General features: G+C 32.9%; 1 protein-coding gene across 1 annotated transcript in view; it reads left to right on the plus strand.

The window, feature by feature from the left end:
• The window catches only part of SEMA3A (semaphorin 3A), a 237,511-nt gene extending 224,923 nt beyond the window's left edge, over nt 1-12,588 (plus strand). Inside the window, exons 17-18 of the mRNA XM_010977990.3 lie at nt 9,065-9,207; nt 10,488-12,588. Of these exons, the coding sequence (XP_010976292.1) occupies nt 9,065-9,207; nt 10,488-10,943 (599 nt within the window). The 3' untranslated portion in view covers nt 10,944-12,588. The remainder of the gene's footprint in view (nt 1-9,064; nt 9,208-10,487) is intronic.
• The last annotated feature ends 9,552 nt before the right edge of the window (nt 12,589-22,140 follow it).

Consider the following 22,140-nt stretch of genomic DNA (forward strand, 5'->3'; position numbering starts at 1 on the left):
CAATTTTTAAAAATTAACATCACCTTAAATTTTTTAATCTTTGCAATATTTTAGGTCCTAACTTCTCAATTAATGCCATCATTGAATTTCACTTCGTAATAATTCTCTTGGAACTATTTATTGGAACATGCATTTCCTTTCTAACTTCCCACGGTAAAATGTGTTCTATTTCAATTTATAGCTTGGTTAGCGTCAAAATTATTCAAGAATTTCATAAAATATCTTCGGCAGTGTCATCTTCATGGTCTGCAGAGCTGTAAATTCAGTATTTCGTAGCAATGCTAATCTGGTCTGCGCTTTAGCTTCTTTAATACAAATAGAGTATTCAACTATGAATCTGAGTACTTGGGCCCTAGAGAAGCCTCAAGACTTGATAGATGAGCTGCTGTCAGCCCTAAAAAAAACAAACAAACAAAAAACAAAAAAAACCCCTAACTTTCATAAAGTACCAAGTTGTCTCAAGTCTAAGATGTCACTGAATGTAAGATGCACCATTATTTTATATACTGCTAAGAAAGAAAAACTGCCTAAAGGGGGCAGTCTAATAGATGATGGTCCCAGCATCAAGCCAGGACTCAGTATGTTTCAGTATTGGCTCGAAGGAGAAATAAATTCCCACGTGGAAGAGGATAGCAAAGCAATTTGCCTGTTTTACTCCTTGAACCACAAAGTGGTCCTCATGAAGATTTACTTTCTGATTTCACATCAACAGAGTGGACCAAAAGCTTCAGACAAAACTTTAATTTAAGGAGCTGTCAGCTTAGTAGGGTCTTATATGTCTGGCAGAAGTAAGAATAAATTCTTTCCAGAAAAAAGCAACGTCAACTCAGACCAAGAGCAACTGTAAGACATTCTGATATCAGAGATGTTAAAGTATAAAGAAGTATGCATCCTGGAATGAAATTATTACAACATGATCTTCTATAACTTTTGTAAGCCCTTGTAACTGTTTACACTGGAGAAAATCAGTCATCACCACAGTCATCTTCTGATATATTATATTAGGCAAATAATCCAGTTATTCATAATATATGTATGCCAGACTTGCACACACAACCTGTGTAAGACGAATAAAAAGAGGTTTGAAATATTTTGTGCTATCAATGTTCCTTAGTAAAGTTTTTAAATATGTCATCAGAGGTCACTCAACTGTTTATACACCTGTAGTTTAACTGTTGTAAGTGGGAAGTTTTTAAACATGCTGTATTTTTTTTAATTCCAAAACTTACAAAGAAAACATATTAAAATACAAGATGGTATTTTCATTATTGTTTATGGAAGGTTTCTGCTTCAGCACGTGAGTGTTTTCTGCCCTCTATCATAACTTTTGAAAAAAGTAAACTAAATATTAAAGCTGATGTTTCCTGATTTTTGAATGTATAAATTCCTTTGGTAATTTTACTCTGTCATGTAAATTATATATGCTTTCTTGGTAAATTTGTTATAAAATCATGAAAATAAAACATATCTGATGTTCAATGTAGACTAAATATTGCAGTAGATATCTTCATATTGATGTTGCTTTTTAAATAATTGAGTTTCAGCCTGCCCTATCAAGAAGCATTGTAACCTCTGATATGACAAGATTGTTAAGCACAATATTATAAAGGTTTCATAGTTAACTTCAAAACGCATCAATTTCATTTTCATATTTTAATAGATACCTTAAAACTAAGATACTAGTAATGCTCTCTAATATAGTAATTATCTATGAACAATAAAATTAATTACCCTAGTTATATCTGTTTATCCATCTACCTTTCTGTGCACTGACAAAAGCATTTAAACATAAATCCACAGGAATCTGTGAATTCAAGGAAAACTAGAAACTCCTTGAATTGTAAAATTCTAAATGTTGTTTTCTGATTGATAATTATTTCCCAGTACCAGAGACAGATCTTACTTTGGGGTATAAAACAAAACATTTTAATATTTAAATTTGTTTTAGCAATTTGATAAATTATTAGTTTAAATTTTCTCTAAAGTTTCATTAATTGAGTCTTTGTTGTACTTGACAAATTTATATATTAAGCATATTAAGCACATGGACTTTTGTAGGTGCATGTATGCATGCAAACCCACATGCCACAGACATTTACAAGAAACTAGTTGGTATAAGCATCGCACAGAACCTTGGAGAAACATTGCACTAAGCATTATCTTGATGAAGAAACAATACCCCTGTTATAAAGCTAGTATATACTGTAAATTTGTGTTAAATACACTACAACATATAAGATTATCAGATCAGTTGTTAGCCATCTTAATATACAGTCAAGTCCAAAATACACATGAATATTAAGGATTAATGAAATTTTTTATCTTCTTTTTTAATTTATAAATATTTTATGGCTTCCCAAGAATTACTGATTCATCCATGAAATGCCTTTTCAGCTACTGCTACTTAAAGAGATACCATTCATTTACTTGAAGTCAAATTAAGAGTCTTTTCTATTGATAAAATGTCTATTATGTTTCTGGAGAAAAACATCTAGACTCCAGTAAGAAATATCAAAATCTAAGTAATGTTATTTATACATAAGAAGTGAAAATCTCCAGGTTTCTGTGTCATCAAGAGTTGATGGACAGTATTTCCTTTCCTCCTTTGCTTTATCTTTTACAGTGAACAATATTGAGGAAGAAACTTACAATGTAAAATATGAAAATTACAGTGTGATAAAAAAAACAAGTGGAATTAGATTCCTTTTTGTGTAGTTCAGCAACTAGCTGAATTTGCTAAGTATTTAATATAATTTGCAACCATTTGCCCTTCCCTCAAATTAAGTTTTACTTTTATATACATTATTTATGAAATTCAACTTTTTAATCTCCTCATGAGGGAGAACATCAAAAATGACAAAAAAGATCAAACTGTTGAATACATATGTGGTTCACTGCCTCACCTATCTGTCTTTTCTGCATGAAGTCACATTACCTAAGATTCTTACATTATTAACATTTCAATCTTGGGAGACATTTATGGGGTTAAAATGGAGAGTGAAATAAATGGAAAGCTGAAATGTGATGCCTTCTGTTTCTGCTATATTGGAAGAGAATCAAATACTAAATACAGCCTTTAGCAACATGATATTTCTGGCCAAATGATGGATATCATGACTTTTTGTTGTTACAAAAGGAAGCAATTTATTTAACTTCTTTCTTTCCTCCCATTCTTTCTGGTTTATTAGCCTCATTTCATTTCCATAAATTATCCCACTAAGAGAGGAAGTGATTAATTGAAGATTACTTCCTTAAAAACATTATTTCTTGTCATTAACAGCTGCAACATATTGTAATATGTGTTATTCAAACACACTGTGATGCTTTTAAAGTAATTTTAATGTTTGTTGCTCTCAATTATTTTGCTCTAACTATTCAGTTCAACCGATACGAATTCATTATGCCAGTTCAACAACTATACACTTCTTGTTTGCTGGTAATTTTCACGACAAAAGTTATTATTCAAACCAGTTGCTTTCTGAGTGTGAGGAGTATTTGAAAATGGATTAAAATGAGATTACTTTCTTTCTGGAAATATGTAAGGTTACTCATTGGTACAGATATCCTTTAGAGTTATAGGTGACCCTGGAGATGTAAGAATTTATTCATATAATTTCTCAAATCTCTTTCTCTTCTTATTATCCCATATTTGGAAATTTTGATTTTGGAGTACACTTGATTAATCATCGTCTTTTCCTTGATATATCTCAAGTCAACTCTTGTAACATTATAAAGCTTAATACATCTAGAAGACTTGAAATGTTTACACCCACCAGCAGTTCAATAATGTACTTGCCATAATGAGGGTTATAAACTCTATGCCCTTTTTAATTGATTAAACTCTTAATCATTTCTTTTATGTAATTATGATAACTGTGTGTCTTGAGGATATCAAAGTTACATGGGGTTTCAGCCTTTAAATGCGGAGTAAATCTTTACCTGGGTTTGCCATTTAGCAAACATCACCTGAGGCTTTCTGACTGCCTTGGGCCAGAACTGTGGAACACACAGTATGGAGGGAGATAACCAGATTGATAAATAGTTGTAATAAATAAGACTACATGTACTCTAAAGATATATGCAAAAAGAGATTTTTCAGAAGCATAGAAGAGGAAATAATGTCTTTGATGGGGATGAGAGAATAGGATTGATGTTGGGAAGAAGTTCATAATTTGTCTTATTTATTCTCAATAGAAGATTTTAAGTTTTGAATAAACAGTTGTAACTTTCAGAGGAAGAGCAATAAAAATAGTATCACCTTACATATTTATGACTGTCTCTATCCAGACATAATACTATTATTTGTATGTAGATATATTTCAGTAACAACAAAAGTATTTAAAGGGGTTATAAATATTGTATGTTGTGTGTAATTGGTAAATGACCTAATAAATTTCAGATTATTTTTTATTATTTAATTAAAAACAGCAATAAGATAAAGAGAGCAATAATGTCACACAGGCAAAGCAGGTATACTGACAGAACAAAACCAGGCACGTGGCAAGAATGCATTTACCAAGAAGTTATAAATGTAAGACATAAATTTGTCTAAAGGTTTTTTCAGGCACTGTAGGGGGACAAATATGATCAACTGGTGAGTCACAAAAATTTGTTTAAAAATATCAATTGTTCAAGAGAATCTCAGTAACTCGTAAGAACTAACATTAGAAAATTTTTCTAAAGGTGAACATCAAGAAAATAATGCAAGTTTGCAAAAGTTAACCCCTATATATAAAAATAGATAAAAAACAAGTTTCTTCTATATAGCACAGGGAACTGTATTCAGTATCTTATAATAACCTTTAATGAAAAGAATATGAAAACAAATATATGTATAGATATGCATGACTGGGACATTATGCTGTATACCAGAAATTGACACATTGTAACTAACTATACTTCAATTAAAAAAAAAAAGAAAAAAAAATGCAGTGCAAAAAACACCATAATTAGCAACACTGTGACATAAATACAGTGAGCAAATCTGTAGAGTATTGCTACGAGCTCCCTCAACTTAGATCAGAGGGACCCCACCCAACACTATTCAATAAAATCAATTATATCATGGGATTAACACAATGAGTTTCATGTAAACTGCTCTCAGATCAATTGGTTTAATCCAGAGAGATATTTTAGATTATACTTTCCTGTATGTACAAGATTTCATATCCTCAAGAAGTCTTTAATACACAATGTTTTCTCAGTTGAGCTTTTGATTTATATTGTGTATTTATGAGTTCAATAGTACATGCTCTGAAAACTACTTATAGTGTAGCTTTTCTCTGCTGCAATTTCTACACAGAGCTGTTTGCTTTAATAACAGTCAAAGTGATAGAGCTTGGCATCCTAAGAAAAAATTGAAAATCTAGTAAGTTTAGAAGACAAGAATCAAAATGTTGTTCCTATTTGTAATTTTAAAAAAAAGAGAGAGAGAGAGAGAGAGGGAAAGAGACAAAGAGAGATGGGGGTAAGGGAGCTGGGGGAAGGAGGAAGAAAAGGAGAGAGAGAAAAACATACTGTTATTAGACCCTTAATGTTTCCTACGTTGTACAAAATTTACTCAGGCAGCTCTGGGGTATGAGGGTCAGGAAAAGGAATGGATATTTATTGAGTGCCTTCCAACAGTCTTTTTAAAATTTTTATTGAGTATCTGTTTAGAAGGTGTCAGGTAATGGAGAAATTAACAGGAAAGTGTTTATACTGTTACATCTAAGTACCCAAATGTATGACTGCTTGGCTGAGACCACTTGAAATGAAAGTTCTGGTCCTAAATTAAAAATTGCTGATAATAGAAATATTCTACTGCAGAGAAATTAACAGAAATAAATGTTTTCAGTAGAAATTTAGTTTTTTTCTATTTTTGCTGATGGCAGCAGAACCAACAAAACATAAAATAGGAAACTCATAAACCAAAGAAAGACAGGAGTACCTCTGCATACTGACTATGATGAATAGTTAATATGACAGAACCTTTTAGCTTCACTGCTTACTAACTAGAAGATTGTTTTTTTGCTTTTAATACATACAAAGGAGAGAAAGAAGGGGCCAACTCAGAGGGGAATGAATCCTTAAGGTATTGGCAAGAGTAGTTATTAAGGCACCAAGCCAGTGAACCAAATTCACCAGTTGTGGTTCTTATCTAATTCAGGTGGAAAAGTATCTGAATGTCATGGTGTTTCTTGAAGAAGTCCATGATCTATTGCTGTATTAAACAAAAAACAACTTGGCATAAATTCTTGGTCAAATCAAATAACAACTTGTACAGATTCTACTACAGACAAGTAGCAGACTAAATATTTCTTTAAGAAACATTTACTATTAAGATGTTTCTTTTTCTAATGTACATTAGGGAACATTTGCTGTCACCAGAGGAGATCTTGGAGGGAAACTAAAAACTAGGCAGGTTTCCCAAGACCATAAGTAAGCAGAAAGGTCGCTATGGGTCCAATAGAATGATTATTTTAGTTGGGAAGAAGACAATTAAGTAGTGACTTTGGAAATGTACCTAATAGATGTTTCATTTATATGATGCTCTATTATTTCTTATTATTACAGGTTACATTGCTCCTTTTAGCTGAGTGTCAACTAATGTACTGAAGTAATTAAACATATCTATGTTTTAGAGCAATAACTTACTTATACCTTAGATTTCTGTAGTTATGTATAGTAACTTATACAGATTAGCTGAGAGAGACCAGTCAGGTATTATCATGAATTTCTACAAGAAAAGTAGACCTGAGAGGCATGGCTGATAAGACAGAAGATACTGGTGGATCACCATATTATTTGTTTCTAAATCCAGTTGATTTTTTTCTATGTTATCATGTTGTCATATATCTTATTGATTCTTTAATATGTAGAGATTGAAGGAAAGTCTCTTCCTAAAAGTAAAAGGATTTTAAATTAAGGTTTTTTTACTTCTTTTATCTTACTGGACTAAGAACACTTAACATGAGATCCTCCCTCTTAACAAAATTTTAAGTGTACAGTATAGTATTGTTCACTATAGGCATAATGTACAGCAGATCTCAAGATCTTATTTATCTTGCATAATTAAAATTTTATACCCATTGGTTAGCAACTCTCCATTTCTCTTTCCCCCCAGCCCCTGATAACACCATTCTAGTATCTGCTTCTAGGAGTTTTGACTACTTTAGATACTTCATCTAAGTAGGATCATGCAGTATTTGTTTTTCTGTGACTGCCTTATTTCACTTAACATGCCCTGAAGTTTCAAGCATGTTGTTGCATATTGCAGATTTCCACCACTTTTAAGGCTGCATAATATTACAACTAAAATAATTTCTAAATCAAAAAAGTTTAAACTGCACAGCAATTAGCAGAAAAAAATGTGTTTTATATAAACTTTAGTGACCTCTGTGACAAGGCATTCTAATTATTCATGGTAGATCCTGAATCACAAGAGATTTTCCAGCTCCTGTTGGACGCAGAGATTCAGTTCATCTCTCTCCAAAGAAGCAGATCTGCAAACTAGTACAGCAACATGCGTTGTATCTGTTCAATCAAAGATATTCTAATAATATCAGAGGAAAAAGAAAAACACTACCATACTCTGTGTATATATTGATGTGCAGATATATGTATCTCCAATGTGAAATAAAATGGACTTGGAATTAATTAAATAGTGTTGTTCCTTTACATTTCAGTCATTTTCTCTTTTTTCTTATTTCCAAGGGATTGGTCTTTTAAATAAGAAGGGACAGATACTTCCCAATATTAGAAATTTTTTTTACGCCTAGAACAATAGAGGAAAAGGCACTCAGATTGACATCTCTGGAGATCGCAAATGTGGGCAGAGGGTGGACCAAAGGCAGGGAGAGTGAGAACAGGAGATGATGGATGTCAGCTGTGTACAGGGATTGGCTGGAAGCAGGTTTTTGGAAAGTTTTAAACTTAGAGCAAATCATATTATCTATGACAGGCAAAAGTACTCAGTTGTAACGAGAGTAAAACTGTCAAAGTGATGCAAAAAAAAGGGGGAGGAAACATTTTTTTAATTAAAAATCTAGAGTTTGAAGTAGAAAGCAAAAAGTTTTCATCTGTCTGCACTGTCAGCCCTATATGCATGTGAAAATATATTTATTATTTTCTACATTAATTTAATGAGTTCCAGATTACACAGGATGTCTTAATGGAAAGAGAATTACACAAGATAATAAGAAGGCTTTTTTCTCTAAATGAGTTTTACCTAGACTCCCTGTGTTGTACTTTTGATGTTAACTATGTTTCATTTACCACATTGAAGGAGGTTACATAAAGGGTAAAATAATAGAAACTTAATCTGGAAACAGGTTTTATTATTGCTGCATTTTATTATATACTCTTGCCATATTCTTTAGCCTAATTCTTGAAAATAATAAAAGATGTGTCATTTTAAAATAAGGACAATTGAAACCACATTGCATTATAATTGTGCATCTTTCTTCTGAGCCATCCAAAACATTTCACACCAATTGATCTTCAGAACAATCTTGTGGGTTATTTAGGGTTTACTGGTGGGGAGTATAAACTTCCTGAACTCTGCCTTCTGTAAAATACTAGATAAATATTATTGGTTGGTGAATTTAATTTTTCAGATGAAAAATAAACACAAAGAGGCAAAATAATTTCTCAGAAATGGATTCTTGTTTCCAAAAACCCAGTCGAATAACTTTCCTTCTAGAGAATAGTACAATATAAACCGGCGCCATTAGTCAGAGCATTGAGTTTTTACAATGAAAATAATTGCTTGGAGAGTATCATCGTGGCATTTAAAGATACATGGTTATCCTGCACACATGACTGATTTTGTTGATGTAATGCTACTTTCCGGTAGACAATCTCTGTATATGCTTTATATCACCCATAACAAAATAATGAGTCTCTTTAGGTAGACACGGGTTCTGAAATCTTACATTCTTGACCTTTCTGCCATCCTCAGTCAATCTGGAAACGACTTCCAAGTTGGCAACAAATTTTTCTCCTGAATTTCCGAATAAATACTTTGAAAAGTTGAGTTTACTTCTCTAACATTTTCTCATTTCACTTCCTCATCACTGGCCAGATAATCACCATGGCCACAGCCTTGAAGAAAGAATTATCTATGGAGTAGAAAATAGTAGCACGTTTCTGGAATGCAGTCCCAAGTCACAGCGAGCTCTGGTCTATTGGCAGTTCCAGAGACGAAATGAAGAGCGAAAAGAAGAGGTACGGGAAGGAAAGTGGCTGGACTAATTCTATGTGACATATACTGTTAAGTGATCTCAGCATGGTTGACTGGAGAGGGGGTAGAAATACTGTGAATCTTTATTTTTGTTTTCTTAACCTACAATACTCATTCATTAAACAAGTATTAATTGAAGGCTGATTTTATGACAGGCTTTGTGCTATGATTTGGAGAAACAAAAGTGAACTGGTAACAGTTTTGTCCAAGAAGTCATTTGGGGATATAATTTAGAGGGCTGCTTTTTCCTTCCTGTAGTTAGTTATCTACAAAACAATTATGTTATCTACATGTGTATAGAAAACAAATCAAATCCTCCTACTAATTTTAATTTTTGTTTGATTAATTCTTCTATTCAAACATTTTCTTGTCTCCATTAACTTCCTCCTCACCGGGGGAGGGAGCTTAAGGGGAAGGAGTAGTTGATTTAGGATGAAGGAGCTAAGGTCCCAGTATGAACTCTGATATGAACTATGCATATCGTATCATGAGGATCTTCCACCTCAGAGGATCCCCTTTATTCCTCTGTAAAATTAAAAAAATCATACATAGAAAATCTCAGTGAGTACTCTGAGCCTTTACAGCTTTTAAAAGCATTAAATAACAGTAACCAGGCTACGTAGGTGATTTGTGAATGTACTACATGCAGACAGTTTTACGGATGCAATTTGAATACAGGAGTAAAACTCCTCTCATCACCTGTTAAGACAGTTGAAGCAGTCTTTAAACATGTAGATATATTACTGAGCTCTCTTCATATTCATGTCACGGCTGAGACTTAGGAAACTGAATAAATAAGTAATCCCATGCTTTTTTCTGCTTGCCAACTGCTAAACTTATTTTATTTTTTCAAATCTTACTATAAATTCATTCTAATGCGTTATTTTCTCATATCATGTTTCTGTATTTCCAGTTCCAATATTTAATGTTAAATTTCTCCTAAATTTATATACCTCATTTCAAATTTATAAAATAAAGTATATCTTTGTCCTTCCCTCCCATTATCTTGATTATTCTAAATTATTATGAGAAATTCTATTAAAACATTGGACAACCAGTATTTTGCCGTGCATCTTAAAAGCAGTTGCAGAAATATACAACTATTTTCCCCTATGAAAAAATGCTATCATTTCTCTTAAACTAGAAATGTTATTAGCTATTAAAGTGTGCGTCAATGCATAATGTAAATTTTTACTGAGATAGGCTCTTGGAGCTTCTATTTCTTTTAAATATGTATGATTTTACTACTTTTTTCTTTTGCTAGATCAGAGTGGATGATCATATCATCAGGACGGAACAAGGCCTTCTACTGCGTAGTCTACAGCGGAAGGATTCAGGCAGTTACCTCTGTCATGCCGTGGAACACGGTTTCATGCAAACTCTTCTTAAAGTGACCCTGGAAGTCATTGACACAGAGCATTTGGAAGAACTTCTTCATAAAGATGAGGATGGAGATGGCTCTAAGACCAAAGAAATGTCCAACAGCATGACACCCAGCCAGAAGGTCTGGTACAGAGACTTCATGCAGCTCATCAACCACCCCAACCTGAACACAATGGATGAGTTCTGTGAACAAGTTTGGAAAAGGGACCGAAAACAACGTCGGCAAAGGCCAGGACACACCCAAGGGAACAGTAACAAATGGAAGCACTTACAGGAAAATAAGAAAGGTAGAAACAGGAGGACCCACGAATTTGAGAGGGCACCCAGGAGTGTCTGAGCTGCATTACCGCTAGAAACCTCAAACAAGTAGAAACTTGCCTAGACAATAACTGGAAAAAATGCAATATACATGAACTTTTTTCATGGCATTATGTGGATGTTTACAATGGTGGGAAGTGCAACTGAGTTCCACCGATTATAAATTAAGTCCATGAGTAACTTTCCTAACAGGCTTTCTTCCTAATACCAACACCTAATGGAGGTCAGGTGAACGCAGACATTCACTGCAGCAGACTCAAATGTTTCTTATGAGATTTTACTGTACAAATTTTGCTTTCTTCTTTGCCTGAGAAGTAAAAATGTCATTTGCCATATTGCCATCTAAAGAAGAAAAACTGCATCAGCAAAGCCATTTTATTAAACTAGAAGTTTAAAGTAAACTGCATGGATTTACTAAGCTGATGAATATTCCAAAACATTGTTGGATTCAAGGATATTTTTTGTCTACCAGCACTCATGTTGATATGTACTGGAGGAGTAAACTGATACCGAATGAAATGATCTGTGGAAATATAAAAAACAAACCATCCATCATCCAGAAGAAAAATAGAATACACTGATCTACTACTGATGTCTTCTTCCAGCTTTGATCTAAAGATGTATTTTATTAAAACTATAATTTAAATATACCGTGACAAATATGCAGAAAAATTAGCTCTTTTCTAAGTTAGAGTAGGTTTTTGTCTTACAAGTATTGTGCTATATAGTTTTTGTTTTTAAAAACTCCAGTTGTGTGCTGCTTTTTTTAAAAAAAATTTGTTTTTAGTTTTGCAAGAGGGATAACCAGTATTGTTCTGGAAACACATATACATCATTAACAATTCCTAAAGTCTGGCTATAAATTATGCTGTATTTCTCTAAGGAATTCAGAAAAAAATAACACCTCCCCTTCTTTAAATATCATCTAAATTAATTAGAACCTGCATATTGTTCTTAGAAAAACAGAGCATTTAACGTGGAAAAAAGAGAAGAAATTGGTTGGTAAATGCATTTTGTTGTACCTAACGGATCAATGAAAAGAAAAGGAAGTGCGTATTTCATAAAAATAGTAAGCATTGTTAATAGAAAATGTCTTAATTCTTTGCCTGAATTGCCACGTGATATTTGAGATGTAAAAACACTCTAGTGACTCCAGTAGGAATTTTATCTGAGTTAACTGAATTTTTTTTGAGAAGTGGAAGATCAGTAATATTCAGAACAACATCCTAGAAGCAGATTTCCGAATTCTGTTTACATCTGTATCAGCTGCCTCTTATCCCACCTTGTTTAAGACAATGATCTGTCTAAAGAACGCATGAGTCTTTTCATGTCAGTGGTTTCCCAGGACACAACCCACACTCGACACATGGAAAGCACTGTCTTCTGCAACAACTTATAAAATATAAGCTAAAAGATTATTAAGGGCTTGCCTGCTTCATTGTCCTAAGATGATTCCCTGAGAATCACTAACTCCAAGATGTGTAAGACCTTCAGCACTGCAATGCAGTTTCTTTTGCACTGCACTCACCTTTCTGAGAATCCCTCCCTAGGTCCTTTTTCCTGCACAAAAATGCAAAGGAAACATCTTATTGCTAATTAATGAAAGCAGCACTGAAATTCTAACTCTAGCTTCTTGGGATTCTAATTAACTCAGCATTAATTTCTCACCTCAGACTACAGTGAATATTTTAAAAATTCTCTATCAGCTGAAATATCTCACAGATGGAAGCTCATGTTTCAGTTTTAATGATTAGTTTGAATAAACAATTTTGACGTTTGTTTGTTTCAAATGAAGCCTAAAAATATTCTACATTCAATGTCAGATTCCATTGATTCATACAGTGTTACATTTAGAAGTACATTCTCAAGTGGTAGCTGAATTTTAATTTGAAGGACACACTCCTGTAGAGAAAAAAGAAATGTTCGAGATAGAAATCAAAGAACACAGAGTTCTCCAAAAATAGGTCATTCTTTTATTTTCATACAGTATCTTAACTGTACTTAAATTCAGTGTTATAGTTGATTCTAAATTTGCAGCTGAATCAAATTTATTTGCAGTCAAAGAAGTATCTTGTTTATTATTAGTCCTTAAAAATAAAGGATTTGAAGGGATAGAGATTGTATAACTTCAGGGATGCCTTCCAAGATCTGAATGAGTTTTGTTTATTATTATGAAATACCAATAGGAAGTCTAGATTTCAATTAAAAGAAACAAAAATAAATCCACTGGCATGTCTTTATAAATCATTAGGTATAAGTTTTCAAAGAAAATCATTGATATAACTTGCAGGTAAATAAGTCATTTAAAGTCACAATCTTCTGCCAGTGTCTACTGAGGGGGATGCAATTTGTACGAAGAATAATTAACATCCCATTTAATTCGGTTTTAATAGACTTTGGCATATGCATGTATCATCAGAGTTGAAACTTTGTTAAGAGACTCATGTGACCTTAAATTATGACAGCAATCTTAAAATAGGAAAAAGGTACATCACAGCAGATAAGTTATGGCCCAGTTGAAATCAAATATAAAATGTAAATGAATGTAAATGCACACTTATTGCTACTTTTTATGTATTATTTAGTGATTTTCAATGGTATGTGTTTAATATTTTTGCTACCTACACATTAGGCAAAAGAGATGTAAATAATTTTGAAAGGAAGAGGAAGAGCAGTATAAATGCAGCTTCTTATAGGTGCTCCATTTCAACGTGTTCAACATTATCCTAAAGTGCAAGATGTTCCCACGTAGGTGACAAGGTGGCTTATGTGCTATTTAAGGGCGGAAGCTGTGTGCCCATTCAGTAAGCATGTTTTTTTTTTTTGCCAGGTAGTAAATATGTTCCATATCTGTATTTATCATTGCATTTCAGATGGGAACTAGAAAACTGGAGAGAAAAATGTAATAAACTGCTGCTGTAAATTATTCCTTTTAGCATGTATTCAGTTGCTAAATACACATTTCTTCAAAATATTTGAATTCAGATGTCTTTACTGTTCCGTGTAGCATATGGTGTCAAGGAACAAAAGTTTAGGAAAGGTTGAGAACCAGAGTCAGGTTCTAGCAGACTTCCTCATTGTAGGCCTCTGTAAACTGGGTTCTATGTTTATGGTGATGATGTGAATTTTATGCCCTTCAAATTCAATACTGTTATTTTATGTCATATCCAAAAAGCAAATATGAGGATGACATTCTACAAAGTGTCATTATCATGATCAGTTTGGTTTCATTCAAGATCTACAAAGATGCCTGACAATTGTTATTGAAATTGCCTATCCTGCAAGCATTTTATTAATATGGAGTAATTAGTGTAATATTTTGAAATCTTTGTTTTATGAATTCATTTTCTAAACACAATTTGCATTCACTTTAATGGAGACATAACAGGTTTCATGACTTCAAAGACACACTTAACAAATAGGATTCAATGTCAATGTTATAATGTTATAAACTGGCTTAATGCCAAAGACAGCCATGCTTTTTATTTTTATTTTGTAATAATTATTTAAAATCAATGTTAATGTTTGCAAAATACATGTTTCCATAAAGAAGAAAACATTTTTCAAAAAGTCTGCAAAATCCTATTAGTTCTATGTGTAACAATTTTCATATACTAATTAATTAAAGAAACACACTTTTTAAAGTTGATATACTAAGAGGACTTATACATGAAAGAGAGAATGAAGCCACTGAAACTGTGCCTCGTACAGTATGGCCATTTTCAGTTAACCTGACCAAAGAAAACAGCTTTGGTTTCATTTTAAACATGCAAGCACACACAGGCAGAGAGGCCAAATCAAACCAAACCAAATGAAAAGATGACTTTGAATATAAAGAAATTGGGCTTCTAGACGCTTTGTTCTTTAGAACCGGATTCCTACCCGTTCTATTCCACTGACTTGTCTACCTGCTGTGTGCTAGGCACTGGTAGGTGATGAGGATACTAACGTAAGACAGAGCCCTTGTCCTCAAGAGCTCACAGTGAAATAAAGGAAATGGTAACATGATTTAGCATCATCTTATTCAGCCAGTCTTTCCTGATCCTCCCATCCTTAGATTGAGCAAACCATCTTTTGGCACTAAATCTGTGCCTTGTATGTACTTTTTATTGCCACACTTATTGCACAGTGTAATTAATTTGTTTACAACTCTCCTTGTCTAGACTGTGAGCTCCTTGAGGGCAGAGTTTCTATCTAATTTATCGCTGCCCCCAGTGCCTAGCATTGTGATTGGCACAGGGAAGGAGCTCATTAAATCACTGTGGGAAAGAACCAGGTTACAATGTGATGAGTGCCAAATGCAAACTCAATAAAAGTGCTATGGGGCTGTCCAGATTTCCCAACACCATTTGCTGAAGAGACTGTCTTTTCTCCACTGTATATTCTTGCCTACTTTGTTGAAGATTAATTGAGTGTAGGTATCTGGGTTTATTTCTGGGCTCTCTATTTGTGTTCCATTGATTTATATGTCTGCTGTTACGCCAGTGCTAGGCTGTTTTAATTACAGTAGCTCTGTAGTACTGTCTGAAGCCTGGAAGGGTTATGCCTCCAACTTTGTTTTGTTTCTTCAGGATTGCTTTTGCAATTCTGGATCTTTTTTGTTTTCATATAAATTTTACGATTATTTGTTCTAGTTCTGTGAAAAATTCATGGGTAATTTGATAGGGATTACATTAAATCTGTAGATTTATTTGGGTAGTATGGGCATTTTAACAATATTAATTCTTCTAATCCAAGTGCATGGGATATCTTTTCATTTCTTTGAATCATCTCCAGTTTCCTTTATAAGTGTTTCATAGTTCTCAGTGTGTAAATCTTTCACCTCGTTGATTAGGTTTATTCCTAGGTATTTTATTTTTTTGATGTGACTTTAAATAGGATTTTTTTTCTGATATTCTATTGTTAGTGTAAAGAAATGCAACTGATTTCTGTATATTAATCTTATGTCCTGCTACCTTGCTGAATTTATTTATTAGTTCTACTAGTTTTTGTGTGGAGTCTTTAGAGTTTTCTATATAGAGTATCATATCATCTGCAAATAATGACAATTTTATCTCTGTCCAGTTTGGATACCTTTTATTTCTTTTTCTAGAATAACCCCTCACACCATATACAAAAATAAACTAAAAAATGGTTTAAAGACCTAAATATAAGGCATGACAGTATAAAACTCCAAGAAGAGAACATAGGCAAAACATTAACGTAAACTGTAGTGATATTTTCTTCAATCAGTCTCCCAAGGCAAAAGAATTAAAGGCGAAAATAAACAAACGAGCCCTAATCAAACTTAAAAGTTTTATACAGCAAAGGAAACCATCAACAAATGAAATGACACCTATGAAATGGGAGAAAAACTTTGTAAATGTTGCAACTGACAAAGGATTCATATCCAAAATATACAAACAGCTCATGCAAATCAATAAAAAAAAAAACCAGCCCAATCAAAAAATGGGCAGAAGACCTAAAGACATTTCTCCAAAAAAGACACGCAGGCACATGAAAGGATGCTCAATATCACTAATTATTAGAGAAGTGCAAATCAAAACCATAATGAGGTATCACCTCACACTGGTCAAAATGGCTGTCATCAAAAAGTCTACAAATAAATGAAAAGCTGTGGAGAAAAGGGAACCCTCCTACACTGTTGGTGGGAATGTAAATTGGTACGGACACAATGGAAAATAGTATGGAGTTTCCTTAAAAAGCTTACAGTGGAGTTACCAGATGATCCAGCAGTCCCACTGCTGGGCATATATACAGAAAAGATGAAAACTCTTAATTTGAAATGATATGTGCACCCCATGTTCATAGCAGCACTGTTTATAATAGCCAAGACTTGGAAACAATCCAAGTGCCCAATGACAGATGATTGGTTTAAGAAGATGTGGGATATATATACTATGAAATATTATTCAGTCATAAAAAGAATGAAATATTGCCATTTGAAGGAACATGGATGAACTTAGAGATTATCATACGAAATGAAGTCAGAGAAAGACAAATATCACTTGTATATGGACTCTGAAGCATAGTACAAATGAACTTATTTACAAAACAGAAACAGATTCACAGACAGAAAACAAATTTATGGTTACCAAAGGGGAAAGGGTGGTGGAGGAGGGATAAATTTGGAGTATTGGATTAACAGATACACACTACTACGTATAAAATAAACAACAAGAAGCTATATAGCACAGGGAGCTACATTTGTTGTAATAACCTATAATGGAAAGATCCAAAAAATTATTTTTATCTCTCTCTCTCTCATCTCTCTCTCATATATATAAGCCCAATCAAAAAAAAAATATATATATATATGAGAGAGACAGAGAGAGATGAGAGATGAGAGAGACCTGAATCACTTCGCTGGGCACCTGAGATTAATGCAATATTGTAAATCAACTATACTTCAATGTCCTAAAAAAAAAAAAAAAGTAATGGGATTAAAGAGAAGGGAAGAGTTAATTGGTGAGGAAGAACATGGAAAGCTTCAGAAAAGAAATGACACAAACTTTGAAATATAAGACAGATTTGCCCAGATGAAGTAAAGAATGGCAGTCTGAGCAGAAGGAATAAGGAGAATGGAGGAAAGGTGTAGAAAATGCTTTTATTCTGGGAACAAGTATTCCAAATTGAAGGAGCAAGGAGTTCATAAAGGAAAGTAAAATATCCCACTATTATGAGTCAAAATGGTGCTTTGTTTTTGTTTTTGTTTTTTACTGGATTTTGGTTTAATGCCCTTTTTTTATACCTCATATTTTCATCACTGACATGTGGTATCATTCACTCTGCTTCTTTTTACCCTCTGCTTCCCTTGCTCTCCCTACCAGTCTTTCCTCTTAATGTTGAACTCTTTCATCTTTACTCAATTGCAGTCATAGCACTGGGCAGTTTTCCCACAACCACCTTCAAATTAATCTTTATGCCATAATCTCCTCACTAGTTTGACTGACCATACTTCAGCTGGAATTCAGAATTCCACAGATGAAGGGCTGAGAGAAAATGGCTTCATCAGGTTGACTCCTCTGATTCTATCATGGTTCACTTACTTTCAGCATCACTTCAGTCATCTAGTATTATACACTGCTAAGTGACGGGTTCCAACATTGCCTTGGTAATTAGCAAGGTCAGTCACAAACAAGACTTCACCAAAGATAGCACTGAAATAGGAAGCCTGTACGTGTTCAGTGGATACCCTAGATGGAGTACTTCAGAGCTAAACGATGATGCAGGTGACATTAGTGCACATAGTTGGCAGGCAGACTCCTCTATTTTTAAAAAACAAAAAAAAGAAAACATTAAAAAAAAGATCTATGTCTTGAATCTGTTAACGCCACACCCCCATTATATTATACTGTCAAGTCTTTTCTCCTGTAACAAAAGAATGTATTTTATTTCTCTTAATCTAAACATTATACCCATAGACACAGTGTTTATTTATACAATACCTAAGTAATAAAAGTTTTTCATAAATGTGTTCAAGTCATCACAGTTTGGATAATTTTGAAGTCTCAACTTCCATCCTCTTTTTGTAAATCTCACTGAATCACTAGACCTCAAGTAAATACATTTTTTAAAATCCATGTTATCTGTGTAGCCCAGTTCTTAATTGGTTTTGATTGTTTTGTTGATAACTAATTCCAGACAGGCTAAATTTTTCTTAGACAAAGTTTTGTGTCTGGAAATCAAACACTTCAGGATTTGTTTAACACACCTCAATTTTTAGGGGATTTGCATCTTTAAATTTCAAAAAAAGAATGACAGTTTCATTGGTCCTCAGGTATTTTTGTTCTTATGTGGAATGATTTAAACTGTTGATAAATGTCAACAAAGTAATACAAATCTCCACATACCATTTAACGAATTCTACTTGAATTTAGGTACTAACTAAAAATGGTACATCTATATTGCATTGCTGGCATCTACCAACTTCAGAAGCACTGCTCATTTTATTCTTTGCATTACTCTTTTTTTAAATTGAAGTACAGTCACTTACAATGTGTCAATTTCCAGTGTACAGCACAATGTCCCAGTCATGCATATACATATATATACATTCATTTTCATAAAAGGTTTTTACAGGGTATTGAATATAGTTCCCTGTGCTATACAGAAGAAACTTGTTTTAAATCTATCTTTATATATAGTAGCTAACATTTGCAAATCTCAAAACTCCCCAATTTATCCCTTCCCACCCCCTTTTCCCACTAACCATAAGATTGTTTACTATGTCTGCATGTCTATTTCTGTTTTGTAGATGAGTTCATAGTGTCCTTTTTTCCTTTCTCTTTTTAGATTCTACATCTGAGAGATGCCATATGGTATTTTTCTTTCTCTTTGTGGCTTACTTCACTTAGAATGACAATCTCTAATTTCATTCGTGTTGCTGCAAGTGGCATTATTTTATTCATTTTTATAGCTGAGTAGTAGTCCATGATTTCTTTATCCAGTCATCTGTTAATGGACATTTAGGTTACTCCCATGTCTTGGTTATTGTGTACAGTGCTGCTAAGAACATTGGGGTGTATGTATCTTTTCAAATTAGAGTTCTCTCTGGATATATGCCCAGGAGTGAGATTGCTAGATCATATGGTAAGTCTATTTTTAGTTTTTTGAGGCCTCTCCATACTGTTTTCCATAATGGCTGCACCAAACTATATTCCCACCAACAATGTAGGAGGGTTCCCAGGTTTATCATATCTTGTCTTATATTTAAGTCTTTAAGCCATTTTGAGTTTATTTTTGTGTATAGTGTGAAGGAATGTTCTAACTTCATTGATTTACATGCTGCTGTCCAGTTTTCCCAACACCTCTTGCTGAAGAGACTGTCTTTTCTCCATTATATATTCTTGCCTCCTTTGTCAAAGATTAATTGACCGTAGGTCTGTGGGTTTATTTCTGGGCTCTTTATTCTGTTCCATTGATCCATATGTCTGTTTTTAGGCTAATACCAGGCAGTTTTGATTACTGTAGCTCTGTAATATTGTCTGAAATCTGGAGGGGGTGGGTATTCCTCCAGCTTTGTTCTTTTTCTTCAATATTGCTTTGGCAATTCAGAGTCTTTTGTGATTCCATATAAATTTTAGGATTATTTGTTCTAGTTCTGTGAAAAATGTCCTGGGTAATTCAATAGGGATCACATTAAATACATAGATTGCCTTGGGCATTATGGCCATTTTAACAATATTGATTCTTCCAATCCAAGAGCATAGGATCTCTTTCCATTTTATTCTTTGCATTACTCTTGATTCTAATAGTACTTTGTTGAAATTAACTTTACTGTATTTGGTTCAGGAAGCAGATTAAATTTATTACAGCATCAGAAATAAAATTGGCATCCATATGGAAAGGTGTACTGTTAAAGAGTATATTGAATTATTACCATTATGAAATATATTCACTCAGAAAAGCTTAGGTAAATATTCATCCCCAAATTACTACATTTTGACCAAAACAATGGCCTACTCATTAAATTTAGAAACATGCCATTATTAAGGTTTCTCCTTTAACTTCTTAATCCATCTAGAATGTTTAAAAAACAAACAATATCACATACCCTAGATTACAAAATCCTTGATCATTTAAAAAGTAACATACCCTGTTCCCTTCAGTGGAGATTGCAATGTAGTTTGCAGTTTTGGTCTTTCTAAACTCCTCTTTGAGAGTAGACAATGTTTATTAAAATTATGTCATATCAGGTGGCTCTGTATTTATTATTGAGATAATATGCTTGAACTTGTTTAAAGGAAATGTTTATACATTTATAAAATTATCTGATATCAGTACACATTAATCCTAAGAGCAGAAACTCTATGATACATTGCCCTCACAATGTAATTTAATTAATTATAATTAAATATTGTAATATTAAATAAAACCAATATATGCAGAAGTATAGAAGCATTAATAAAGTCTTACTAAAGCTAATGTTCAGTGATAGTAATATTGCATTTTTATATCACTTTATAATGCTCACAGTATTTTTGTAATCTCATTGATTCTCCTTATATGAAGTAGGGCAATTTTATTATTCCAACTCTGTAGGAGAGGAGAGAAATAGTTTGTTTTATATCTGACTTTTGGATTTATTAATTAATAATTTAGATCTAGTGTTGAAACAACACTTTAAACCCCAGATTACAATCTTGTTATTGGTCCAGTTAGAACAGAAACTTTTTATCACCACATCATATCATATAGTGAAAAAAGTAATCTATTAAACTTAATAAATTACCACTGCAAAAAGCATTATTTTAGTTAAATCATCTAAAAACAATGTACATTCAAAGAAATAGTTTATTGACTTGGGCACTTGATAACACAGGCTATTGATTAATATGGAAGATGAATGAACCAGAGAAAAGTTGATTGTTCAATTATAAAACACTTGATGTCTATAATTTACTTCCTCTAAGGAAAAAAAATTGAATAAAAGTATTACTTTCTTCATACACCTTAATTAAACAGTTGAAATGACGCCAAAAAAGGAGAACATTTTAATTGGTACAAGATGAGCTTTCTTCACATATTTGATTATGTGAAAGAAATAAGAAAAAATATTTTTGGAATCATAAATGCATTTATAAAGTCTGTGTTTACAAATGAAAACACTTATCTTAGAAAAAAATATAAATTTTTAATAACAATTTGAAGTGAATACTTTTGTGAGAAATAACATCCTTATGCAATAATTTAACGCATCAAGGACAACATCCCAGAAACAAACTTCAAAACTTTTAGTATTTTCATAAAAATAGGTAGCTAGAAAAACTTTATAAATACTTTTCATTGAATTGCTACTTCATAAAATGTAGTATTTATCAATACCTTATGTCAATAAATACTAGAAGAAATTCTACACAGATTCTCATTCTTCAACAGTTGTAATTATAATCATCCCATGTGCATATATTCAACTGAAATATATGTAATTTTTGAAATAAATTATTATTTTACTTGGTGCATATATTTAGATGATTTAATTTTAAAACATCAAATTAAAGAAGTATAAGAGAAAATTTCAAAAATTCTAAATTGTATGGATGATATTTTTTTGAAATTCTAAATTCTTCAGTCTACCACTTAGTTTTAAAGTTCCTCAGCCCCACCCATTAAGGGAGCAGTCCTCGGTCCGTGGACTTTCTCAGTGGAAATGAACTTTAGGAGACACAACTTCCCTTGGAAATAAACATCATGATCTGGTAACTTCCAATTAA

The sequence above is a fragment of the Camelus dromedarius genome, chromosome 7, assembly GCF_036321535.1.
Source record: "Camelus dromedarius isolate mCamDro1 chromosome 7, mCamDro1.pat, whole genome shotgun sequence".
In the NCBI taxonomy this organism is placed as follows: domain Eukaryota; kingdom Metazoa; phylum Chordata; class Mammalia; order Artiodactyla; family Camelidae; genus Camelus; species Camelus dromedarius.